This window comes from Rhea americana, unplaced genomic scaffold (assembly GCF_003343005.1).
Source record: "Rhea americana isolate MKP2758 unplaced genomic scaffold, rheAme1 scaffold_71, whole genome shotgun sequence".
Taxonomy (NCBI): Eukaryota; Metazoa; Chordata; class Aves; order Rheiformes; family Rheidae; genus Rhea; species Rhea americana.
Window position 1 is genome coordinate 90,781 of NW_028186879.1, and position 27,390 is coordinate 118,170.

Consider the following 27,390-nt stretch of genomic DNA (forward strand, 5'->3'; position numbering starts at 1 on the left):
CGGGGAAGGATGCGCCGGAGCGTGGCTGGGTGCGCGGAGGGTGGGCGCAGGGGTGGGGGGTGCCGGGGTGTTGGAGGGTGGATATGGATGCCGAAGGAGAGGTGTGTTGCCGGGTGGGTAAATGCAAGCGTGGGGTGTGCTGAATGCTTGGACAGATGCATTGGAGGGGTGCGCTGGAAAGAACGTGTTGTGGATGGTGCGTGGGTGCCAGGGGAGGTCTGTGCTGGAAGTGAAAGAAAAAAAATGAATACAAGGAACGGGGCATAYTGGAGGATAGATGGGTGAAGGGAGAGCGAGCTGCTGGCGGAGGGTGGCTGAGTGGATGCAAGGGGAGGGCTGTGCAGCAGGGAGGAGGATCCTGGAGCGCGTACAGCGCTGCAGAGGAAGGGCAGTGTTGGCCCACGGGCGCCGTTTGAACCACGAATGAAAAGGGCTGCGGTGTGTCAGAGGAGGGTAGCAGCGGTCGGAGAGAGCCACGGGCTCGGGGAGGTTTCTCCAATTAGCTTGTTTTATGGTGTACAGTTTGATGTGTTTTAGCACCCTTCAGCTCTCTTGAGCTTGCTGCATTAGGGGATCTTTCATAAGCAGACACAGTGCTATTGTTTTTAGTAATTTGAGGGGGGCTGACTGTGTCTGCATTTCTGTCCTGATGGCAATGTTGGCATGTGTGTCCTTTCCCTCTCCATCTTCTGACCACAGTTTTAGTGTTCTCCTTTATCTTGTGTTCTGCAATAGGTAGGGAAAGGTCCAGGGAAATAAAATCAAATTTCCTGTTCTAGTTTATATTTAAAATACACATATTTATGATCAGTATATTGAAGGAGTCTTTTTTTTTCACTCTAAAAATCTGTATCTCACAAGTGTCAGCACAGTATTTTCCCCTTATATATTAATGTTCTTAATATAGTTTTAACCCAGAGRTGGGTTTCTTTCCGATGAGTGTTTGATTTTTACTGCAGATGAAGAGTTTTTTTTTTTATCATGTTAAACACATCTTGTTTCATATATTTCCCTCTGACTGTAGCAGAAACTAAGATTTTACTTGAGGTTCTGAGTGTAGTAAGCAGTATTCCCAAAGAAGAAGGATCAATGCATGACTGCACAAGATATAAACAGTACAGGCACTTCATTTCCAGCCACCCTTAAAACCTCCACAGTGTGTAAAATGCTTTATAATATTATAGTTAAGGCAGCACTCTCTATTATTAAAATTCTCCAGCACTTTAAAATCTGCTTTAGATTTGTATGGAACTTTGTCAAACTGGCGTCTGGGCTAAAAGCTTCAAAGTTTCTCATACCTGTTTYATGATGATCAAAACATAGCAATGCATCTGGTTTTGAGGAAAGCCACGTATTTTTTATCTGGCCTTATTGACAGTCAATTCTAATAGCCTTTCCAGGGAGTCTTACTGACCCCAGACACGAAACAGAAGTTTTGCCTGTTGGCAGATGAGTGGCTTGTGTGGCATAGATATGCCTTTGCTCCGAGCCTGAAAGTTTGCATGTGTTTAGCCAAGCCATGGGTTCTTGAAAAAATGCAATAAATGTGCCTAATAGAGTTGACAGAGCAGTGGCTAAACAACGCAGARGGCACTGTCTCTGCTGTGTGAGCTTAGGCTTCTCGCAACTCCCAGGACTTAGCGGACTGCAGAAGTGAACATCTCTCCTRCAGCATGCCTCCAGAGCTTTGGCTCTCAGAGACTGGGGCTTTTGAGCTGGTCATGGAGGGATGAATCCTGTCCTGAGCTAATCACAACCTCAGGATAGGCAGAAAAGTAAACAGAAGACAGGGAAATAACAATAGACCTTTATCTGTGATTTTCAGTGTAATTGATTGCAATTCTTTTTTAGAGGTAAGCTGTGAAATCCAAAGTCTTGATGCATGTAGCTCTAACAGGTTTTTTTATATATATTTGTGTTTGTACACACACCCACGTAATATGTTTATATATATATAAATAAATATAAATATACTATTCTTTAAAACAWTTCTAGAAAGCAAAATACTAATCTAAATAAATACTAATCTAAAAAAAACCTCCCACATTCATAGTCCTAAAGAGCCAATTCTTTGAAATTCAAAGGGGAATTCAAATGGGGGAAAAGTATCCAGGTCTGAATTCTGACCCTGTGAGTCAGGGTTATAAACACATGTGTGCGTCCATTAAACCTGCAATTATTCATGGAAGGTTTATCTGGGTTGCAGATTGGCTGTGCTAGGAATGCAGCGACACCAGAACTGAGTCTTTGTGGAGCTGACTATGGTCTGGCAGGGCTTATTAGCTGTGGTGGTGTGGGAACATGGATATGCTGTATCCAGGGCCAGGTGCAGAAGTGGTTTAACTGCCTTTCTTGGCACCAAGCCTGACCTAATAAACACTTTGAACTGGAGCTGGCTCTGCACAAACCCATCTTGGGAGTCTTTGGTGGCACATTTGCTCTGCCTGAAGTGCTCACACGTGTGATATGCGGAGGAGCAAGTGGCTCCGCACAGAGCCAGAGGGATTATTGATGGAGGCTGGGTTCCACTTTGCCGAGCTCCGGATGGGACTGCGGAGTCCGTGATAGCCCGCGTCTTCGGGCCCTGTGTCCTCTGCCGCAGGAGGGCTCGATTACCGCGGAGCTGGTGCCACGTGCATGCTTGGCACTCGCCCGGCTTTGGTGTGGTGCTAACGCCGGCAGCCTGGAGGGCATCTCATAGAGAAGGGAGACGTGGGGAGGCGGCCTGGGTCCAGCAGGCCTAAAACACACAAGAAGCTTGCAAGGCTTTTGTTACCTGAACTGCGTGTGTGTGGAGTGACGCTGCCTGGTGTGTGCCCTGTGGTGTCTCTGTTGGCTTTCCTTTCTCTTATCCAGTCTAGCAGAGCCCCTCATTACACTAAGKAATTTAGACTTCGTTATGTGGACTTGTGAAACTGGTCACATGCCCTCAGTTACTCCTGAGTTGGGGTGTTTGAGGTTTTTCTACATTGTAATAAAAATACTTCATTTAAAAGTGGTACATGAATTGGTTTGGAAGAGAATACATTTTGCAGTCAATCTTAGGAATAGCGCAGCTATCTGGTTTCTTCTCTATCTAATACTTCAGAAAACTGTAATTCAAAGGCTTTGTAAATGTTCATTTAATTCTCCAGGGTGCTTTCTGTTCAGCGCAATGGCATGCTATCTCTAATTAAAACACTGACCAACTTCTTAGTGTTTTTTTTTCCTATTTTTGACTGCTATTGTAGTCTTTACTTCATTTGAAGTACTTCACCTGCATTCTGTGTAAACCTTCTGCTTCAAGTTTGTTCTCAGAAACCTCTGCACGCACATCATTTGAGGCCTGCGTGCATGCTTTTTCTCCTTCCCACTTCCATGCTTATTCCCTCATTAACTCCACGTCTAATATTTCAAAACAGCTTGAAATCCAGTGGCAGTAAACCAGAAGAAAACAGTGAGCTGAATTCAGCGATCSCTTAGTGCCGGGTTTGCTGAGCTGTGGTGTGTGCACTTCATCTGGTGTGCATGCTACTTCAAAGTGACACAGTGGGCACACTAGTGCCATTACCTGCCGCAGCCCCCACGGCTGCTGGGGGCCTGGTCATAGCCGTTCTTGCTGCTGCTAATGTGCCCAGCAAAAGAAAAATACAGCAGAGCACTGCCAGAGCACAGTTTTAGTCTTTGTTTTAAGAAACTGGTTAAATATAGTTTAAATCCAGACCTGGTAGAACTGAATCACGTGCTTATTTATATATATTTTTAACAGGCATTAAGGAGTAGTAGTCCTGTGGGGTAATAATCATTAACTCCCACAGAAGTCTATGCAAAAACACCTGCAAGTTTAAGGGAAGCTAAGTTAATAGGGAAATACATATTTTGCTGTGGAAATTGGCAAGCCTTTTATTTGTTTGTGCTTCATCTTACAGTGATCAGTTAAAAAGCTGTTTTGTCATGCAAAAATAATGCCTGATAATTGTCAGCAGCATCAGTGACAGCTCCTGAACAGGGACAGTAATTGTTAGAAATGAAGACCAGCTGTTCTACACCTAAGCCCCAAATGAAAGGGACAATATTTATATTAAAACAGGCAAGATTTCTTCTTCCTTTTTTTAATGAATAAATATATTTTGAATAGCATATTCTTAAAAAAAAAACTCAATTAAAAATTGATTATGTGAAGAAATACAGTATGACTATATAGACTTTAGGATGTGAACATTTCTGCAGGCCTCTACTAGGAATCATATGTGATGGAAGAAAAAACGAACTTATGTTTTTCTTCCTCTGGTAATGTTCCAGTTAGTGTTACAGTTTATACTTCTCCAGGTAAGGTTCTGTTGTCATATTGCTGTATGTGTCTTTTTTTAAGAAGTTCTAACTTTCAAAGGAAAGTGGAAGATATAACCGTTTTACTGTATTAAGGAAAATATAATCAAGGGAGAGAAAAATACTCCAAAACAGTATGGCCTTAAACTAGGAAAAGCAAGATTAGATTAATTGTAAGGGAAAAGTTTCTAAGTAGTATGAGGAATTTGAGAAAGGAACAAGTGCCAGGTAGCTGCTTAGACGTGTTAATGGAAATGGGTACAGATGAAAAGAGGATAAATAGTGCAAGTGGGAACGCAGTGACACTGGAATTCCCTTCCTTGCTTCTGCGGCTATGGCTGCTGTGGGGAGTACACAAGTGTGGGGGCTGACTGCGTGCCTTGGGGCCGTGGGTCATGTCTCTAGAAAGGGGGGAATTAGCAGTGAAATTAGGACAATGCTCAAGTTTGCTCCTTTTCCMTTTTTAGTTGTTGGCAAGCACTCGCTTTCTAGCGTTACAGTTTCCTGCAAGTTTCGGAGTGTGTCTTGGTGTRTGGATTCCTGGAAGGAGAGCTGTAATGAGTGACTTGTGGACTGATGGATGCGAAGGAAGGAAGATTGATCYGTGATTAAGTTTTAGATATGCGTAAAAATTCTGAGATTAACAATCCCTTTGGAAACAGAGGAATCCCTGTATAGATGAGACCCACAAAAACTATGGTTTTTTATTGCTGTTGTTGAGGTGTTATTTTGAGAAGTCAGGCAGTAAAAAGAAAATGCAGTAATGCCTTCCTGTTCAATCTTAACCCTCAGGTGCATCAGCATTATATCAGTCTTGGTCACATAGTGTTTTTTCCATAGATTACCTGCTTCAGTCTGTGTGAAAAGTCACCCCTTCTGGGGTTGTGCAGTGTCAGAGGGCCATCCTGACTATTCTGTAGGAGTCAAAAACATGCAGTAACTTGGCACTGGATTTCAGGAAGATGGTGCCCTGTGGTATGGCATTCTGTCTTGTGATGTTAGTCATTTTTTTTGAATTTCAAGATGCCCAGCATCATGCTGTATGTCTGATTTGCAGAAAATAAGAAACAGAATTAGTGACCAATGTTCATCTGTGTCTGTCTGGGCCTTTCCAGATGTTCAGCTGTCCAGTCAGCAGTACTGCACAGCTGCTACGACATGAGACCATATGTCTAGAAATTTCAGGGAGCTGTGGAAAATTTTCTATCTGCATGGAGAAAATGTTGGTCAGAGAAAGACACATTTCCAGGACAGCCCAGATATATGATAACCTTACCAGTGAGGGAATTAGTAACTAATTTGGAAAAATGTCTTGAGTATGCAGTAAATAGGATTGATATGACTATTGAGATAATGCAAATAAAGCAAAATTAAGTAACTGCTCATTTGGTGTTGTCCATTTAGTGTGGAAATCAAGTACCTATGGAGAAAATGGGACACAGTCATGTAACTCATTGAATCAAAACACATAATCATAGAATCATAGACTGGTAAGGTTGGAAGGGACCTCTGGAGATCAGCTAGTCCAACCTCAACATAGCCCCATACGGGGATTGAACCCGCAACCTTGGCATTAGCAGCACCATGCTCTAACCAGCTGAGCAAAATGCAGAGGTGATAATGCACAAAGGAGATGCATAAAGACGGCAGACACCCCTTCATTTTGACATTTGCAAATTTATGAATAATAACAAAGAGCAGATAAAATTCTGTTACTGACCCCGTCTATAGGAGAGGGCATTTATTGCCTCTGATTGCCCATTGGGTCAGATTAAGTGGGAGACAGGCTAAAAAAAGAGGACCATAGCCTGCATTAGCATTAGTGTTGTACACAGGTTTGAAATGGCATGCTAAATAAGCAGTCCCCTGTATTCCTCCTTCCACCCACCACTCATACTGTGACATATCTGCCTGTGGATAAATTTATGTTTTATTTTTATTTTATTTTTTAAGTCTTTTGAATCTTACTCAATTATGCATTGCTGTATTTCTGGGAGAAAGAATTCTTTTCTGAACCCAGATAGGGATCAGCTCAGCTTATGCTCCAAAGAATAGAGAGTAATATCCCCTGTGACCTTTTAGCCTAGTTGAGGTAGGGCTTTTAACAAGTGGGCTTAAGACTGCATATGTGGCAGCTACTGACGTGAATGTCTGTAATGTCTCTTAATGTCAATGATCCGTAAACTAAGGCATCTCAGAGGGTATCCTGACATGCAGTGGAGCTGTTATGGTCTAGTGCAGGAAAGAACCATGCAATAACTAGATGAAAAGCTGGTGTCACAAGGAGTGTGCAARTTGTTCTAAATGTACCTGACAACAGTTGTCCCTGGCTCTGTATTTGCTTAAAAGATGTGACTGATATGGTAGAAAAAACCAAAGAAACAACAAAAAAAAACTATTTATCATTTCTGTATTTCTAGTTTCTTTATATATATATATGTTATATATACACACATTATGTATATATAATGTTGCACAAACTCTGTAATATAATGTAGAATAAATAATAACAAATGAGTATATAAAAATTAAAAATGTAAACTAAATCATAGTCACTTACCCCTCGCCTTCCCCACCCTCCTAGTTGAAGAGTAGGGTTGTCCAGAAGAGAATCAAGGAAAAAAAAGTCCTTTATAAAAATAACTTCAAATTTTCTTTAATTTTGGACAYGCTTATTTTGACTTCCTTTAGAAGTTGGCTATTCTGAATCAACATTACCATACCTAAAGTGCATAACAGGTTTCTAATTAGTTTAAACCATTTTTAACTGTTAGTTTAAAATAGCTGGTCTATTCTGTAATAGGTCCTCAAAGAATTGCCTGGGTGCCTGGAAGAGCTCTGATTTAGGACTGAAGTCTATAGTAGCTGGTTCAAACATCTCAGGTATGTGTGTGATGTTATATTCACTTTCTCAAACCTGTTTTGGTGTCTAAAGTAGGTTCTAAGTAAAGTTGAAGGGCCTAAATCCAAGAGAAAGATCCGGAAAGCCTACTTTTGTCAGCTCTGGAGGCATATATCATTCACAAGGTACATCAGTGTGCCTCCACCAAGTTCCGTATGTGCTCCAAATTGGAGTGCCTATAAATATCTAGAAGATCCCTAGCACGATGCACCAGGCATCAAGCTCTTGCCTGAGCTCCAGAGTGACAGAGATGAGGCCAGAAACCCCTGTGTTCTTGATTGCTGGAGGAAATGGGAGATGTGTTTGATTTCCCTCTCCCATTTAAATGCAAGTACGTTTTCTCACCTCTCCAGCTTCCCAGCTATCTCCACTAACGTTCTTCTAAAGTAAGCGTGTGTTTCTGCGTCTTGCATTCCTGACCCTACGTTGGCCCAGCTTCCTGTGAGGACAGGGAGATTGTTTCCTCCAGTGAATACAGCACTCTTTAAAGGTGGTTAAAGGATTAAGGGGAGCTGGATGGGAATTTCGGTCCTCCTAACGTAAAAGGGAGTTGAACACAGGCTGGGAGGGTGGGAGCTAGTAAGTAGATAACAGAGACTACTGAACTAAATACATACTCTTTTTAATATTCTGGATTTCTAGGAATTAAATGCAGCAGTTCCTTAGAAATGTTGCTTTTAGTCTCTCATTTTTTGCTGTTTGCGGGGGAAAACCTCCAGAGGTTTGYGAACCGTTTTCTATATGAAGGCAAGCTATTCGTCTAACAGATCCTCACCCTGATGTATTTGAGGATTGGATGCTGGATTCTGTTCACTCACCAGTTTCCTCTTTGAATCTGAATGGGTTTGGTTCTTACCTATGTTTAGTTCTTACCTTTTTCTCTGTTTTCTCTGTTTCCAGTGTAATGCAAGTGACTTTCCCCTTTTTCCTGTTGGTTATCATCTTCTGAATTTCACAATTAAATGCTAAAGAAATCTTAATTACTACAGTACTAGGTCTTTCCAGTGATGCACCCTGCACATTCTGATGCACATTCTGTGCAGTAAGGCTAGATTTTGTATCTTGTGAGATTCAGATAAGCTAAAGGGGCAGGCACTCCATAGATCTGAACCTTAAATACAAATCTAGCTATACAGTATAGCTTACTCTTGAATGTGTGGTTTCATTCTTGACTGGTTACTGGGAAAAGTTGGACTCTGTGGTTTTGCTTTAGTCATGCTGTGATTTACTGCTTGTATGAAAAGACATTAGTGAGACCTGCTGGTCTTGCATTGTTTTTTTGGACTAAGGGAAGGATATATTTTGGGAATCTCTGTTTTAAGCAGTCTTTAAATTTGGATCACTAACTCAGCTATAAATCCCAAAGTGACATGTTAAATTTTATGAAAAAGCCAAGTAAGATTGTGAATTCTGGAGTACTTTGAGAGAGTGATATTTAAACAGAACGAAGTTCTCAAGTTTATATATAGTTAAGCTGTCATTCAACAAACAAAGTGTTTAGTGCAGACTGCCCTGATGGTAGTTGGAGCATTTAGGCACATATGTAATACAATAGTATAATAAGCAATTTAATGCCTTGTGTGATTTGTGATTCATGGTTTGCTGACTGATATATTGTGGTTTTCTACAAATTAAAGCATAGCTTGTTAGGTCCTTGAAGTCAACAAGGTTCAGTGTGCACAGGGCATTTAATTTTCTTGCACTTAATTTAACAGGATTTGGGCCAAAAACAGTGAAGAAATTGGATTTCCTTTTTATCATTGATAAAACAGTTCTGATTTATGATCTTAAACCTTAGGCTAGTAAAGAGATATTCCTCCAGAGCTAATGGTTGATAAAGGAAAAAAAAGACATAATTCAGCTATGAGAAATATAGCAAAATCAAAATTTCATGATTCAAAACATTGTAAAAGTTCTTCTTTCCTGATGATCATGTTCTCTTTCAGATTTCTGAGGGAAGATGAATTTAGCAGAGATTTGTGATAATGCCAAAAAAGGAAGAGAATATGCACTCCTTGGGAATTACGACTCTTCAATGGTATATTACCAGGGTGTCATCCAGCAGATCCAGAGACATTGTCAGTCAATCAGGGATCCAGCAATTAAGGGCAAATGGCAACAGGTACAGTGAAATGAAGTTACCTTTACTCTATTATTATTATATATACCTGATATTTGATACATACACTGCCTTTCCGAAACTTTTAAGATGTAGATGATGTATATTTCAACTAAGTTTATGACATTTTGTTCACAATATTTAGTTGATATTTTTGAGCTAGTATTTTCTGTGGCATATTTAAAAGGACTTCTTCTGTCCTAGCTGAATCTAGTTTCTTCTTTTCACATATTATGTCTGGCTAATCACTGGTCTAATTGTGTGTGACTGAATACTTTGAAGAACTGTTTTGCTGATGACTTCCCTTTGCTATTTTATCCATCTAAGATGCAGTACACAAAGAGGTGCATGGATGAGTTAGTATCTAAAATGGTTGTCTAAGTAGCAGTTAACTGAAATGATATGATGCAAATTTGGATCAGGCTTCTAAAACCTGAAGTATTAACTGTTAGCTTGGATCTTGTGAACATCTGAATACATGCCTGTTAACAGAAATAGTTGAAATCAGTGAACTAATCCACAGCTGAAATATAAGACCTCTTATTAGCACTTTCAGTATTTAAGTCTTCCTGACGTTTTGTCGTCCCATTTTTCATTATACAAAATGTATTCCATCTGAAAAACTAATCCCTGGGCCTGTAAAGGTGCATTCCAGAATAAAGAACTCATGTTATGTAAATACTGTGAAAGAAGCACATAGCTCCTATAAAAGATTTAATTTTACTGTAACTAAAGAGATGATTTCAAGATGTTTTTCTTAATAGAAATATATGTTTAAGTAATGTTATTTAAAACCAGAAGCACATTTTTTTTATTGCAGCAGGTGCTTTGGTTATGTTTTTGTGCTTCAAATATCTGACATTAACATAGGGTATTTTGTGTAATAATAGCTAGATCACTGCTACCGATCATTTTCTAATGATAATACTATGCATAGCTCTTTATCAAAGATCTTTAAAGGTCCGTCTGAATATTAAGAGCTCACCTGCAAAGCATGTATGTGCATAAGCAGTTGGGATAGCGCCTGGCTTTCTTGGTGTTATAATGTGCTAGATATTGTATAGGAGATACTCACTTTAAAGTATTTGTATTCAAGCTTCCCCTACCATGCTGATATCAAAAAAGAGTTCATGGCCTGTACATATCCTGAGTTCCTGCTGAAGTTGTAGTTTAGAGGAAGGCAAAGGATGAGGCTTTTGCTCTGCGGCTGCATCACTGTGCTGCCTTCACTTTTAGTGTTTAGTGTTTTCTCTGGTGACCTTGATTATTCCATTAAACTTTTAACAGCTCTTGTCTTGTGAAGATTAATTTCTGAAGTCTTGTAACTTTGTGTGTTGCTTTTGAACTGCTTCAGAGAAGCCTCTGTAGCATGAAAATGTGCTGCACATTGGTTACAAGCCCAAGGTAGAAAGGGACCATGAACAGTCTCCAGGACTGTTCCTTGTGGAAGGCAGTGGGCTTCTACACAGAGGACTGCACATCTTGTACCTTCTGACTGCACATCTTGCATCTTCTCGGGAATTACCTCTTTTAGGGAAAAACAGAATGGCCTCTGATGGTGCCACGTGCACAGTTTAGGGAACCATTCTCAGAAAGGTCATCAGCAGATGGGGCAGCATCTCTCATCCTGCTCTCTCATGTTAGTTTTGAAACTTCCCAATGCAGTGGTGGCAGGTGAGCTTTGTCAAAATAGGACATGGTGATTACTGGTGTAGTCTCGGCTCAGGGACAGAGACCAGAAAGTAAGACATGTAAAGAAACACTCTGCTTTGTCCCCAGTCTGTTTGTCTTCTGGTCAATTTATGGGACTACCTGTAGCCCTCAGAGCCAAATGATACAGCCATGAGAGCAAATGATACAGCTGTGGAACCACCAACCATTCCATATCTGCCTCCGAATGGCTTAGTGGGACCTGTAGGTGTAGATCTGCTTTCTCATGCAGACTTGATTAAATAATTGTTGTGCCTTCTCGTTCCTTATCATGCAGTATGAGAGATGATCTGGGTGTCGGTACTGCTTCCCAGCTTCAACAGTAGCTATATCCAGTAACTGATGGACTGTTTTGAAAAAAGTATAACCAAAAGTTATGTTACAAGAAAGTACAAGAAAATACTCCTTGTCTATAATGTTAAAAGAATAAAGGGAGTGCCTTTTATATCCTTGACACGAAAGAGTAATGCCATTCACATGACAAATTTATCAAAATTCAGGTCCAGTGCACTTGGTACCATTTATGTGCAGAAGCAAAATATTCCCATACGCCATATGCTTTTTGCAAGTGGCACCAGAAGCAAAGCAAGCCTGAGGGCATGGTTAAGGAGACAAAGGCAATTGCTTTTTACCTGAAACTTTCCTCCTCTGGAATATGGAACTGGCCATTTTTTTAGTTTATTCATCCTTCGAGGAATCTGAGAAGTACAATGCCATCCTAGAGGTGGAATTTTACCATTTCTAGCAGATGCTGGGCAGGTAGAGCTTTTCCAGGTTACTGTTGAGAGCTGTTCACAGTGTGAATGTGCACATAGGTAAGCACTCAAAGAACAGAAAGGATTGTTATTTAAATCAGTTCTTTGAAAAGTATTGTCTGTATGTGCATTTGCAATCTATCCTCTTCCATGAGCCTCCTGAAGGATTCCTAGGAATTAGAAGGTGAGGGAATCTCCTAGCATGAAGCATACTCTTTTTGTACATTTGTGCATGGCACATCAGCAGGATGTATGTTCTGGTATTTCTGAGGCAGTCAAGTGTTAGTGTATATGTTCCCCCATAAGATGAGAAAATTCATAAGAGTAACATATCTCAAAGAATATTTACAGCCATGTCTCTAGCTAAATAATTCTTACCTGTTATGCTTTTCTCCCTGTATGGTCACTTTTCTACAGTGAATGGGTACTTGATTCTGAATAATCTGTTTTGTTGCCTTCTGTACAACACAGGATTTTTTTCCAGCAGTGTATTGAGGGTTGTAGAGCAGAGGTAAGCCAGAAGTGGTTGGGATTTTGGATCAGACTCCCAAATACCCTTGATCTACCCCTCTTTCCTTAGGTGTCATTGTTTGTGAATTTCCACAGGTTGATCTGGACAGAATGATGTTCAGTGCTACAGTGCAAATACTTGGTGACTTCTATTTTGTGTAGCACAACGAGACAGCTTCAGTTTTGCAACTTTGCACCATGTCATCAAGGAATCTTTGTGCTTGGTGCTGAGATGACAATTAGGAGGAAGAGGAAGGTGAATGTACATCCTCCAGATAAGGCTTCTTGGTGCAGTTCCACTTGAAGTAATACTCCTTCTGGGGTTTCAAAACCAGCACTGACTTGGGGAGAGGGATTGTGTTATCAACGTGGAACAACCTGCAGAACTTCAAATGGAGAAAAGATGCATCCTGAAGGCCAGTGCAGAGTCCACCAAAGTGGCAGTGGCACAACATGAGAATTTCTCAACCCTTTGGGAATTCATTGTGGTTGATTGGGTACTAATTTAGCTTGGGGAGCTCTGTGACCTGCTATTGAGGTCCAGTTATTTGTTTTGCATCCAGGGGTTCCCACCTTTCTTTCAGGTGGCTGAGAGTAGCCCCATTCCTATCCTCACTCTTAGGTCTCTGAACTCATTWAAAAAAAAAGTGTACTTCTCTAGTGTGCTCTGAGATTTGGCTGACATGTGGGGCACATTTATCCACATAAATGCAGGATGGTCTGGGGAGGTTCAAAATGTGAAAGAACTCATCTCTTTTTTTGCTTAGCAACAATAAAAGGCATATTTATTCTCATGACTGCCACTGTGAACTTTACTGATGTTGACATTCCTCCTGTTTATTCTGAGAGAGTATCTTGGCTGTTGCAGTCTTTTTACTAGACAGCTGGCTTGTAGGAAAGAACTAGTTCAGTGACAGTTCAGCAGCTGCAGAATGACAGCAGAGTGTGCCCCCGGGAGATAGTACTGTCTTACGACAAGGCTAGAGGCTGTTGAGCAAAACCTGCTGCATGTTAGAACCGTGTGCTGTGTGTTGCACGATACAGGAGAGCACAGGCGSCTCAGCCGGAGCTGAGAGGCAGAAGTTCAATGACTCTGAGTGCTTTGAGCAGCCAGCAAGGCACCCTTTCCAACTGCAATCACTGGAGCAGGTGATTAGGTGCATTGGGGTTTTTGCTTTGAGAATAAACAATGAGAATTTTTCTTTTCCATCTTTAAACACAGTTCAGTCCAGAGGAATTCTGTGAAATGTTTTTACAACTACCACTGAGAATCAGTGGACTCATCTCTGGATCACAGTGTTTTATACCATATGTTGGGATGTGTTTTCTGCTTGGTCATTCTGTAAATCTTTAAGGTTCAAATATCAAAGGAAAGCTCTCCAAAACCACTCAGTGCTGGCAATGCTGCTTGTATTGAAGAGATGATATGGCTGGTGGGGGCCCTCTCCTGTCTTCCCCCAGCTGCACCAGCTTCTCTCCCCGCTCTGTGCTCTGTCCTAGTACTTACCTGATCACAGGGTGGCAAACCAATTCAGCTTGCAAACCGGGCAGCGCTGTCCTTTATCTTTCCTGCCCCCAGGTTTGTTTTCTGCCATTTCACTAAGCTGAATTATGTTACTGTGTTGAGATGAGTGCCAGAGTTGAATCCGGAAGAGCAGTAATAGAGTGTAGSTGGGCAGAAAAAGTGAGGAGAGGCCTCCCTTTCCGGTAACGGTGAGCTGTTAACTCAGGCCATGCTAGTTCCTGAAACTGGTCAAACATGAATGACCTACAAGTTTACTTTGGGCTCTCTGGACCCTGAGTGGGAGCCAGCTGGGGGCTGTTATACCCGAGGGCAGGATGTAATGGGGCRAAAAGACCAGGTGAGTCCAGAGGAGTGGTTTCTGTTTGCGGTCTGCCTAGGCTGCTGTTAGGTAGCACTGTTCTTAGTCACCCCAGAGTGACCCAAAGGCTCCATAATGGCAGCATAGCCCTTCTTGGCTTGCCTCTTTGGGTTATTTTTTTCTCAGTTTGAGGAACTCTTTCTGCACCTGTTTCATCTGACTAGGTTTTCTTAAGACCTCTGGGAATTTATCAGCTGTTTTTCCTTTGTGATTTTGTTGTTGTTATGAGTATGTTTAGGACTTCTTTGTTTATTAGAGTGTCAGATACTGGATAACTGATAAGGGCTGCGTGTTTGAGAGTTGGTCTGTTCAGGTTTTTTGTAAGAAATGACCAGCAGTTGTTAGTTTATTTTCAACTTCTAAGGCATCAAAGACTCACTGTCTTTCAATTTTGAGACATCACCCTCCTTTCTGGTCTAGAGAACCGAACGACAGCGTCCCAGACCTCAGTGGTGGCAAGCTGTTTTCCACCTACTTTTCTGTATATATTTAAATGCTAATATGAGGAATCTGCGTGTATTCCTGGAGAGCTGCAGTAGGAAGCGACTGCCTCTCGTGGAGTGTTGCCCTGCAAGATTTATGCCGTRTCACTCTTCTGTATGTCCCAGCAGCTGTTTGGCTGGATTTATTTTTGGACATGAGGGATGTGTGTTAGATAGATCGAGGGAACTAAGTTAGTAATCAATCGTACTTGTAACTCAGGAGGAAGTTCTTGCACAGGATGTGTCTCCTGATCGTGTGACAAGAAAGCAGAGAGACAAAAGCCAGGGGAGCATGTCAAGTATTTACTGTCTTTACTAGAACAATCCTGCCCGAGCTGGATGTCCTGTGTCATTGGAAAGATACAGCTAGCCCATCTGGCGTGAGCACAAAGGCTGCTTTGCTCTGTGAAATGATAAAGCACTTCCTGTACCTAAGGCTCCTTTTACACAGATGCATTTACCACTGGTGGGGAAGTAAATGCACTTTTGCAAGAATTGTGTAGGACCTCAGGAATTAACCCTTCCCCTTGCCTCTTTCCTTGCTGGTATCTTGTGGAGGATAGTCATGTATATTTTTCTAGAATTTAAGTTTTATACTAGAGAATTTCCGTATGCTTCTGAAATCTCCTATTTTGTCTTTGCASGGGAGAAATTCCTGGAAAATATTACAGGGTATAATGATGTGGGACGCACCCAGCAGTATTTTAGGAGAACTGTAGCTTCCGGAAAGAGATGATGTTCTTTACTGAGTGATGTCCATTTACTTGTTCATTCTTTTTATAAATCAACAAATGCTTATGTCTGAGGATGCTTTCTGTCTTGAATCTGGCCTACAGAAGTATGTGTGGGGGCAGCAGCCATTTTGAATATGTAGAATGGGGCAGTTGAGGGAAGAAGCCATTCTCGGAGTCCTGGGAGAAATGGGATGAACAGGTAAACATCAGGCTGGGAGAGGGGTACTTCTAAATGCRTGCCAGCAAGACAGCACCCTGCATTTACCCATCATAGTACCTTTCTGAGCGTACGAGAGAGCTTGGGGAGATCTCTGGCTAGTGGACACATCCTTTTATCAGGAAGCACCACTGGGACAACAGTCGTATGGTGTCTTGCTATTTAATAGTAGTTTCCTAACTTGCTGTTGTTATATTGTAACCTGGATTCTGCCCYACAGAAGATGGGGGCAGAAAGGATATACAGACCTCCATTCTCTTGGTCCTCTTGATTGTCCAGGGTCTGTGCAGTATATATTCAGAAGGAGATTCTGGATTTCAAACAACATCATTGTCACGTGTTGATATCATCCTCAGTTGTCTTCCTCTGTTTGCCACAAACTGAAGCCTAGCTGCAGTATTCTCAGGCAACGTTTTTTTCCAGCTCTGTCTCGCGTGGACTTASGACGTGAGCACAGCAAGGTGCCTGGTGTCTTTCCTTGGCTTTCTTTTAAGCTGTCTTCRGTGGCTGGCCTTTGATTCAACTTTCCAGGGTACCCTAGTTTTGGCCTCGCTCAGTCATGTGTCTGATGGCAACCTGCGATTATCYTAATGTGGTATTTCTTCACAAGGGCTTTTAGAGCCTCTTTCCAGAGGATGGAAAAGTCCAAGATGTGTCTGCAGCTCCAGCTGCCAGGCTGTAACAGGTGAGATTTGCATGGCTCTGAGATAATCCTAGCTCTAGAGCACCAATACTGATTTCCAGACATGCACAGCAGTGCGTGAGTTGGTCTTAGCAGTGCATGAAGACTTCAGTGAAGTGGTGACATCTACATCTTATGACCCCTGAGCAGGAAAAAACAAAGTAAGCATGAAGATCAGTCCCACAGAATGGAAAGCATCACTGAATGATAGGTGGAAAACTGGTAAAATGCAGTGTTGGTGCACTCAGGTGAATCCTCACATGCCTTTAATGCACTGAAAATTTGTGCTTGTGAGCAAGCTTGTGAGCATTTTTTGGCTGATGGTGTGAACTAAGACCCGGTCAGAAAATTTGATCTTGTTACAAGCCATATGACTAAAAACWCACAAAAATGCTACACAAATGTTATGTTTCCTAGGCTTCAGTGGTATTGAAAACTGAAATTTGTGCCCTAAAGGAAAGGTCTTTGATTTCACTGGAACTGGATCATGCTGTTGGTCAGCTGATACAAATTGACCATCATCAAGTAAATAATCTTGAAATTATTGCTGTAGTTTTAATTCTAATTCCCTGACTGGTGGCAATGGAAACTTCAAGTCTAAAATTCAGCTGCATGACATTTGCAAGCAGGAAGAGGAACATAACAGATTCAATTGTTTCTGCTGTCATTAAGGATCTATTGTCAGTCTGGTAGGTCTGGGGCTTGTGAATGGAACTGCTTGGGAATCCCAGCTTTTGAGGGCAGTGTATGTTTTCAACTACTTTCTGTGGTAAAACTGAATGAAGGTTTAAATAGTAATCATTTTGAAATTAAGTATGTATTTCTGAAGGTCCGACAAGAACTAGTTGAAGAATATGAGCAAGTTAAGAGCATTGTCAACACTTTAGAGAGTTTTAAAATGGACAGACCTGCAGATATCCCTGTATCCTGCCAAGATGAGCCTTTTAGAGATCCTGCTGTATGGCCACCTCCTGTTCCAGCTGAACACAGGTAATGAAAGGCTCAGGCGGGGTGGATGGGATGAAATTGGGTTGCCATACATTCATGCTCTATTTTGAATGTATTTGTAACATGAAAATCGCATTTCATTACACCTTAATCATTTGCAATAAAACATAGATATAATTAATTGGACACGATGTAATTAAATTGCAGTTCAGATGTATTGGTGAAGTTCTAAAGAAAGTCAGTCCTTTATACTGCTAGAAGTGGCTAGCTAAGTGTCTGGAACTAGAGGCTGCTGAAGAACTAAATGAGGTTTTGGTGACAGTAGTCTTTGTCATGTGCAGACAGAAAACTTCTTATTTTAGTTTATTTAAACAGTTGAATTCATTGATGGCTGGGGACCCAGCAGGGAGTTGGAACTGAAGAACCTTCATGGACATTGTGGTTAGGAATTGCTCCCAAGCTACAGAAAATRTGACCTATGTTTAATCAGTTGGTTAGTTTTAATGCCAGACACGTTCTGCAATACTTGGTCTTTTTGTTCTATAACCATCTTAAGGGTATCTTCAATTAACTATTAGTTTTCTTTAAATAAATAGCTTGTGCGTTTTGTGAAATGCTAATATTCACTCTAATGGTGCTTTACAAAGGTGGTTGGAAGAAAGAAATCAAATTTAAAAACAAGAACAAAATTTATCATGCCAACATTCTGCTAACATTATAATAATAAAAAAATGTAATGTGTGTATATTCGTATCAGCAAAGAAGGAAAGGGAAAAAAAGTGAGAGATCTTATTGGTTAGCAGAAAGAAATGCTGAGATTAATTGTAAATTCATGTGCTTCGTGACTATCAAACAAAAAGACTGGTCCTTTCTTTTCAAAAAACACTAAAAATGGAAGTGTAAAATAGTGGTAATGTTGATTAGCTCATTACTTTTCTGAGTGATATAAACCATTATCAAAATATTTGCGGTWACACTATGTGAAACGCAGAGGGTATTTGTTCGTGTATCTTACTTAGAGTTAAGGTCTCAATAGACCATTCCTGTTTTTAAGATGAATTTAAATCTTGTGGAGATAGTAAGGAAAATTAACAACTGTTTTATGCTATTACGTTTAATGAAAATATATATAAAGCAAAATGTAACAGTTGTATCCAGAAGTATAGCTAAATAATATTCCAGGAAAATGTTTTTGTAGTTAGCAAATTTTTAATTACTCGGACCAAGAATCAGTAGAGGATTTAACAGGGAACGTTAAGTTGGATGACGTTCCTACCCATGTTTTTTAGTTCCATATTTGAAGTCTGATCCCTAGAGCAAAAGACTGTGATGCCTCATCTTAGAAACAAATTCTGCCTCCTCATGCCACTACTGAGTYGTCTTTGACGTCAGTGGATGATGCATACAAATATAGATAGTTGCAGTTTAGCTCTATCTGCTTTTGCTTTCTAGGCAACTTTTATGTTTTGAAATTTTCACACAGGGGAATGAAATTGGAAGTGGGATGACTTTTCTTCATTCTTTATTTTTTTCCTTGTTTGTGCCTGCCAAAGCTATTAGCCAGCTTCTTGCCAGGAATGTCTTTTCTTTGTGTAGAACTTGTGCATGTGAATATAACTTAATATATTCTTATGATCTGGAGTCAGAGGAAACTAGTTTGAAAACTAACTGAATTCYGTTTCCTTTTTTGTTACATGAATGATGGTTTGTTGTAGGATTGTTTGGGAGTATTGATCTAATGGTATTCATGATTTTCTGTTTTTCTTCTACTAAACTCTTCTTTTTTCTGATGTATTTTTTTTCTTTTATTTCTTCTTTGGRGAAATATAGAACCAGAAATATATTGCTGGATTTGCAAATATAGGGRGATAAGACTTGGGGGCTTGTCAGCTTTGCTAATAATTCACCAAGGGAATTAATGAACTATTAGTCCTAAAGTTGCTCCTTTTTACACTGTTTTTAGCATGTTTTTATTGTGGTTGCTTGTTGTTAGGGCTCCACCTCAGATAAAACGTCCCAACCGAGAAGTAAAACCTTTAAGGAAAGAATCACCAGGACTGCAGCCACGTGGGCCTGCGGGCAGAGCACACCCAGCATCAAAAAGCGAGAAGTCTACAAGTAGCCGAGAAAGGGAATCTAGAGCTAGAGGAAGAGATGACAAGGTAAGAAGTGGGCATGTAGGTGGGGGAAGGAGTTATAATGCAGCTGTTTGCAAAGGGAAGCATTCTTATTTTTAGTTGTTTAATACCAAGACAAAAATATAACAATAGTCCTGTGCAAGAGAACTTGCTGCTTTCCTCCTGCACCATGGACAAAGTACGTATTATGTGGAGATTAGCTGTAATGACAGCAGATCAAGGAAAGTGCTGAGATGTTTGCTCTCTCTTGATTTGAGAAGACTTTTTGTTACAAAAACATGGTACCCGGTTGCTGGGTGTTTCTTTTGTCTCACCTAGATCATGGATTTGATTCTAATCTGTCAGTTTAAATCAAGTGTAAAGTTTCTTCTCTCCCTCCTCTCTTCTTCTTTTTAAGAGGATCCAGTTCAGGTCTCTTGGAAAGATTTCCATGTAAGAAGTACAAAAGTGAGATCATTGCCCTCCTTTATGTAGCAAAAATCAAATTCCTAGCAACTTCTTCTTCTTTTTTTTTTTTTTTTTTTTCTACAGAAAACATTTGCATTGTAATATTTAGGAAGGTGTTTCTTGGAAAGACACTGTGAAAAATAATGAAATGAATAAGAACAAGTTGGAAATTTTTATCCTTTAAAGATACATGAAAGAGAAGCAGTGCTGAAGTGAAAGAGACACTGTGATTCACTATCAAGTAATGGTTTCAAAAACAGTATTTAGGAAGGATTGTATTGTGACTGAAAAAGACTGATGTCTTTGCATGCAAATTGTTATGTCTAAGAAACTTTAATTTTTAAATTTAACCATGGTGCCAGTGCCAGAGATCCAAGGAATCTGTGGTATAAATGATAAAASTCCAGAATGTACTGAAGCAGCTTTATTTCCTGACAAAGATATAAAAAGTCCCTTCCTGTTGGGTACACAGTATTGAACAGATCTAGATAGATGAATACAAAAATATTTTGGCCAGTTTTCCTTCATATCTATTTAGTTACTCCCTTTTAGGGCCTTCCTATTACAGACTGAATTCTTCCTGCACTGTAAAAAGACGAAGATATACTTTTTCCATCATTAATTGTTTTTTCTATACAGAAAAAATACATTAAGGGATAATAGCCCTTATTGCCACTAGTAGACAAGTTCAGGCACTTGTTTAGCGGTCCCACTGAGCAACTGTGTAGGTCGTTTTAGGAATCTCTCCAGTCTAGATCAGTAAGATTTAAAATAACAGTTGTGTATCCTGTAAGCTGTAAAAAGCTTGTAAACAACTGTGAAATAATTTACAGTTCTGCCAGTTATGTGGGGAAATGGAATCATGGTGTGTGACAGGTTTAATTCACCAGATGTGTTTCTGTAAGGCAGCCTTCAAAGTCTTACCTCTAATGAGGGTGAACTCCGCGCTCAGAGCTTTCCGGTGATGAGCATTATAGGGCTTTACTATAAGGAGCTACAGCAACATGACTTGTACAATACTTGTCTCTGAGAATAATGYGATTAGTAACACCACTGTTGCCAGATAGAGGAAATGTCATGAAGGTGCTTCATTTAATGATACATTTTAAATGCTCTTCTTATCTGAATAACTTGGTCACTAGGTGGCAGAAGGAAAATAGCTACTAATGTCTACTCTTTAAAAAGTACGCTTTTTGCATTAGTCTAGCTGCTTGACAGTTATTTTACTTTCTATGTCTGGTATATAYGCAAAAATCATGCCAGATTACAAATTCTCACGTGTTGTATAACAATTTTGAAAAGGAATCAGCGATTTTCCTTTGAAGAATTTTGAATGAAAGAAGAAATAGCTGGTATAGAAAGTGAAAGAAAAAATAGCCAGCGGTGGGAAGTGAAAGCAGTTACTGCAACTTTGTGTAGTTCATACACTCAAGAAAATAGGCTTAATTTCCCTCTCAGTTTTATCCTTTCTTAGTTTGCAAGTGTTGATATTTTTCAGTTTCTGGAGCATCTAGGAGAAGTTTACCGTGGTAGTCCAATATGTCAAATCAAAGAGGTTCAGTAACTCTTTATGTTCACCTAAAAGTAAAAGGGCAAAACTGAAGCTTGAAACTAAGTAACTATATATCTATTTTCTCCTATAGTAAAATTTTTTTTGCTCTATAATTTTTGGTTTTGGATGCTTGAATAGGACTGCTTAGAAGGTAACATAYTCATTTCCTAAGACGCTGGTTGGAGTATTACAGATTGTACTCTTTACTGGGTACAATATGCATATTTATTTATGGTATTTCTCAAGATAAGTATGGCTATTTGTATTTTAGAAATATTTTGCCTCCTTATGTGAGTGTGAAGCCTTCTTTCACCTTTTCTCCTTCCAAAACCGTATCATTTTCTCATTCAGACTGTAACCATCTAGGGGTAACTCTTGCCCTGACTATGCACTAAAGCATAGCACTAAAGGAGCACTAAAATCTCCTTTTGTAGTGCTGTATTGTGAGTTGAAACTAACTTGGATGCTGTTTATTTGCTAAGTCCTCATGTTTATGTGTTCCTTCTTCTAAAGGCCTGCTTTCAAGTGCCTCTTTCTTCTTAGTTCCTCTGGAAATCATCCGGCTTGTTCTCAAGGTATCATCAGCTGGATTAATGCCAAGAATTTTTGCCTCTGTTCAACAGTGAAAGAGGCAGCATGAGTGTTACATATGTGCATTTTAGAAATTGTATGATGCCACATCTAAGCACTAGAAGACTTCTTAGGAATAATCTTTAGGTTACTTTAAATTGTCAGTGGATGAGGAAGGTAGATATTGCAGTAGGATGTGAAATAGTAATGGACTAGTCAGCCAGGGTCTATCATTGCCCGGTGTCAATGGCAAATTGCTTTGAGAGTGCCTGTGTTTAGAAGAGGAAAGAAATGGTGATCCAGGCAACTGGAGCTGTACATTTGAACTATGCAGCATTTATAGAACAAATTCAGAATGGAATAAAAGTGAAAGACATAGGACTAACCAGAAAAGGTGTAAAATGAAGTGTGATTTCTTAAACACAGTATTGCCTTAATTAGCACTTTCTCTAGAGTTCTTATGAATGTCTTAGAAAAAGAAATACAGTCAAATTCATCTACATGGATTTCAGTAAAATATGTGATAGGGTGCCACATGGGAAGTAATTAGTTAAACTAGGACTKTGTGGTATAGAATTGTAAGGTGGGGAGGGAATTAAGTTTTAAGGGGAATACTGATGAGCACTTGAAGAACAAGTATCAAGCAACTGGAAGATTATTTATGGAAGTGCTCAAGACCAGAGACTGATTTCTGGTTTACACTGAAATGGATGACCTGGGCACAAAAAAATAGAAAGTGCTAATTCAATTTGCTGATGACACGAAGTTGGGAAGCTCTGTCACAATAGAGGAGAATCAAACCGCGATACAGAAGGAATTGGATGACTCTGTGCTTAAGTCATGGAAATGGGATAATGTTCAGTTGTGCAGAGCAGAAGGCTGTGCACTTGGAGGCTGTAACAAGAATTTTTGCTAAGTATTGGGAGATCAGCAGCTGAGAAGGAGAAAGATGTGGGTGTATCAGCAGAAGTTGGATCTTGCCGAGCTTTCATTCAGCACGTCACCTTTTTGCTGAAGGTGATGGGAACAGGTAGCTGCTCAAGCGAAGAACAGCCAGATGCCACCTTTGGCTTCGGCAGCAAGAGACAGAGAGTGCATGTGACGTTTGCTGCTTTGTGTATGTGTGTGGTGGGAAGAATCTGCAGGAGAGGAAGATATCTTCGGGACCCATTTCTGGCCATTGCAACTGCCAGGATTATTCTACGTAACTGACCACTTTCAGGTTGACTGTAAGGTGCCAGTATTATATAGCCGTGGGAATGCAAAGAAGATTCCAGGCTGTGTTTGTTGAGGTATAACCAGCAAAGAGAAGAAATACTGATGCCATGATGTGAGACCCTAGTGAGACAGCAGCTGGAGTATTTTGTGTGCATTTCAACAGCCTTGCTCAAGCAAAGCTTGAGCAAGCAAGCAAGATAAGTTTTTTGTTATAAGAAGGGGAAGAAAAAAGTGAACAGGTAACTGGAGAGCTTGTGTTCCAAGAGGAGTCTTAGTTTGGTGAATGAAGGCAGAGGGCACACGTGGTACAAATACATCGGGGTGGTGACGCATGAAAGAAGGGACTGCTGAAACCAAGGGACAAACTTGGTACGTGAATAGATTCATTTTGGAAATGAATGGAATGGAAATGAAATGAATTGGAAATGAGATTTTTTTTCCAGTAGAGCAGTGCAAATCTGAGACCCTCTCCTGATGGAAAACCCAACAAATCTCTATATGTGTTTGTTTGAATGGAAACTTAGTTGGCCTAAGAAAAGAGTTTCGCAGCGTGATTGCCAAGGGGACTGGGCAGGAGTAGTCTCTTGCAGACCAGGATACCTCCAGATATTTGCATACATTCTTAGAGAGAAGCCATCACAGATGCTTTTTTTAAAAGCTGTTTTGGGAAAGCAATGTCTGAAAAAGAAATGAGGGTATGAATTATGCTTACAAAACAGAAGACTGTGTAACTCAGTCCGGCAGCCTTGATTAGTCTTTCCTTCTAGCTCTGCTCACTTACCTGCTGCCCAAGGATGGCAGGTTGGACCCATTTTACTAATTTTATTACATGTGGAAACTCTTAAATATTTTAAATCTTTATTTTAAGTATGGAACTTGGAAAAAAATTTTGAAAAATTGCATTCGACTAAAACAAGAGCCGTCATTGCGTTGGAGGCGAGTCCCTGCCTTGGCCTCCTTCCCGTCTCCTCGTCGCAGAGCCGGGCCCCGGGAAGCAGGGGAGGATGAGCCTCGCTGGGCGGCGCGGGTCGAGGCTGGAGCCCGCGGGGCAGCCGTGGCCACGCTCTGCTGCCGCCCAGCGGCTTCGCGGCGTCTCCGTAGCAGGGTGCATGCCTTTTYTAATTAATTAATTAATTAATTTTTTAAGCGCRTTGCACTGAGGTGCYGGTATYGCACTGTTTGATCTGCTTGTTCACTGTCTTTCCCGCACAGCGATAAGGCTGCACTTCAGACTTGCACAAATCTGCAGGCCTGCCTCAGGTACGTGGGTTTTGAGCGGCCGCTTCAGCCTTCTCCCCCAGCACATTGTAGCTGAGTGATCTGCCCTGGTTTTTACTGCTTTTTAAAGCCTGCCTTAATCTTGTTTCATCCTGGAAAACAAAACAAAACAAAACAGTCATACAACCAATTCTTTTTTTTTTTTTTTTTAAGTGTGCAGAAAAATTCTTCCACTAGGAAAACCAATTAATTGCAGGGGGATATGAGAGGCATGTACCAAGGAAAGACAGCAAATACCTTTGATTTTATTGTGATTTTTGTTTTCTTTTTATGGTTACACTTAGATTCCATTTTTTCCCTTTCCTAAAAGCCTCCAAACTCTACAGGGCTTTTTTTCTCTGTTTCCTTTTTACACCAGGCCATTACATTTTTGACATCAGCTTTTTGCCTAAACAGAACTTTCAGCTAAATTTCCATTGCAAAAGGCGATCTGGGAATACTGAGCAACACAGAGTTCACTTGGAAGCAAGAAATAAAAATAGTGTGAAAATAAGCTGCTCCCTCACAGGCCTTATAGGCTAACAGCAAGTGGGAGGAGTGTAATATCTATCTTTTTGCACTGCAAGCTTGTGTGTGTGTGTCTCCGGCTGCTTCTCAGCCCTCCTTTGCTGAGGCTGCTTTTGTGCAGCCAGCTGGGATTCTTTAACTTGCTGCTGATAGTATGTAGAAGCTGAGTTGGGAGTCCTAAAGTAGCTCCCCTATTCAGCCTAATTCGGTTAAAACAATGCAGCTGCTTTTCAGGCACTGCTGAACACTGCTGTTGATGTGGGAAGTGGTTTCCTTCTGAAGTATGGGAGGAGGAGAATGAGCCATAATTCTTCAAAGGGAGAATGTTACTTCACCCCCATAAGCTCAACAGACCTGTGGAAGTACTAACCGGAAACTGTGGGCCATTTGGGACAGAGGCAGTATTTCGCTCGGTCATTGAATGGGTACGAGCATGTTGCAGAAGCTGCTGCAATTCAAAGCAGCTTAGATGACTGGGGAGCTGCTGTAGGGCTTTTGGTGCATTTCTTAAATAAATATGACCTTTTAAAAGTTTTTTAACTGTTTATTGGAGCAGGATTGTGAGTGAGAGAAAGGAAATAGATAGTTTGCAGTTGAGGAAAGGAGGAATTGCTGGGCAGGAAGGCCTTAATTGAACAGTGGGAAAGAATATTCTTGGTTTTCTTCCATCAAAGATCATGGGTGTACCAGCTTTCATGTCCTTTCTCAGTGGTGATGGGGTCCCAGTTGAGTAACTCTTGACAGGTACTGCAGCAGATGTAGCATCTTCCTGCTCAAACAGCCAGTCAAAATACCCTTCAAATGGCCACATCTTCAGCCAGGATTTAATGCAGCATTAAGTCATTACATGGTCTGCAGTGGTAAGCTATTTCAGCATTTGTGCATTCAGCTAGCCAAGAAATGTCGCTAGTCGAAACAGTGGTTTAATATTGCTAAAGTCTCATTTTCTAACTTAAAACAAATCAACCAACCCACTGTGATGTTTAATGAGCTCTGGTGGGATTTTATCACAGTGAGCTGCATCTATGAAGAAAACATTGTGATGTTGTGATGGAAGAATCCAGAGGTGTTTGGGGACTTTTTGTGGACCAAAGTATTGGCTTTGCTGGTCACAGTGGTGCTGAGATAGTCAGCATTCTGTGTAAAAGGTTGATACCTCTTTATAGTTGAACCAGGCAGTACTGCTGTAGGCTACTAGTAATGGATATGTTGAAAGAAAAATGTCCTTATCAGTCTGTGTGACTTTCACTTCTAGGGAAAGAAAATAACCCAGGAAGGTGCTGGTGATGGGGAAATTCCAAAATTTGATGGAGCTGGTTATGACAAAGACTTGGTCGAAGCTCTTGAAAGGGACATTGTTTCAAGGAATCCAAGCATTCATTGGTATGAGGATTATTTGAATTGAACTGTTTTTGCTAGTATGGAGAAAGGGAGGAATTATCTTCCTTCTAACTCTTAAAATGGGGAGCCATCATGGTCTTCTACACAGGAACAAAACAAGGTCTTCTGTTTTTAACAGTTTATTAATTTGAGTTAGGCTTTTGTTGCTAACTGATATTATGGATCCATTACAAATGCTGCTGTAATGCAAGTACACTCCGGAGAACTTTAAAGATATCACTCTGATGTTCACTTTGTCCAAAACATTTTTTAATTAAGCAGCTCAGGGTATGTTGAGTTGAAAGTCATTTTTTCCCTACCTTTGCAAGTGGATTCAGTTTTAGGTCACAGGATTGTTGGAGTGCTCTCATGAGGCGTATACTGACATGCTAAAAGAGATGCTACTGAATGAAAAGCTTCTCTGTTTTTCATTGTTTAAAAGCAGAAGAAGTATTATTGTACAGGAATCTTATACAAGTTTCTTTGCCTTACACAGGGATGACATAGCAGATTTGGAAGAAGCCAAGAAATTATTAAGAGAAGCTGTTGTTCTTCCAATGTGGATGCCTGATTTTTTCAAAGGGATCAGAAGACCTTGGAAGGTGGGCATTTATTTGGTATTTCAGTAATTGGCAAGTTGTAGATGAACATACCTGCTGCTGCAGTGTGTATAAGTGCCTATATTAAAGAGTAAAAAGGCAGACAGGAAGGACTGAGGTTTTGTTCATGAAATCCTGTCATAATGATTCATGCAAAATGTATTGAAATAAACTGCTGGAATAATGTGCAGGGCTTCCAGTAAATAATAATTCTTATGTTTTTTCAGTCATTGTTTGTTGATGGCAATACTCTATATGTCAGCCTGTACGTATGAGCCAGTATATAGGATACATTAATAGAAGCAGAAATGCTTAATGGAGAGCTGTGTTTTGGATTATGAAGGCTCCTCTTTACCACTTCATTAAAGAGAGCAGTCTTTGGATTGTTTTATTTTGCACGTGCCAGCTGTCTCTTTTGCAGGCTGCAAACTGCAGGCTGGAAGATGCAAGA

General features: G+C 40.5%; 1 protein-coding gene across 4 annotated transcripts in view; it reads left to right on the forward strand.

The window, feature by feature from the left end:
- KATNAL1 (katanin catalytic subunit A1 like 1) overlaps window positions 1–27,390 on the forward strand; it is a 133,805-nt gene that overhangs the window by 36,742 nt on the left and 69,673 nt on the right. For 3 of the 4 annotated variants that reach the window (XM_085321822.1, XM_085321823.1, XM_085321820.1), the window contains exons 2-6: window positions 9,157–9,332; window positions 17,132–17,292; window positions 19,244–19,412; window positions 26,216–26,343; window positions 26,837–26,942. In XM_085321822.1, coding sequence (XP_085177948.1) covers window positions 9,171–9,332; window positions 17,132–17,292; window positions 19,244–19,412; window positions 26,216–26,343; window positions 26,837–26,942 — 726 coding nt within the window. In that variant the 5' untranslated portion in view covers window positions 9,157–9,170. Of the gene's footprint in view, window positions 1–7,115; window positions 7,192–9,156; window positions 9,333–17,131; window positions 17,293–19,243; window positions 19,413–26,215; window positions 26,344–26,836; window positions 26,943–27,390 lie in introns of those variants that run through there. The other variant, XM_085321821.1, reaches the window with a different exon arrangement.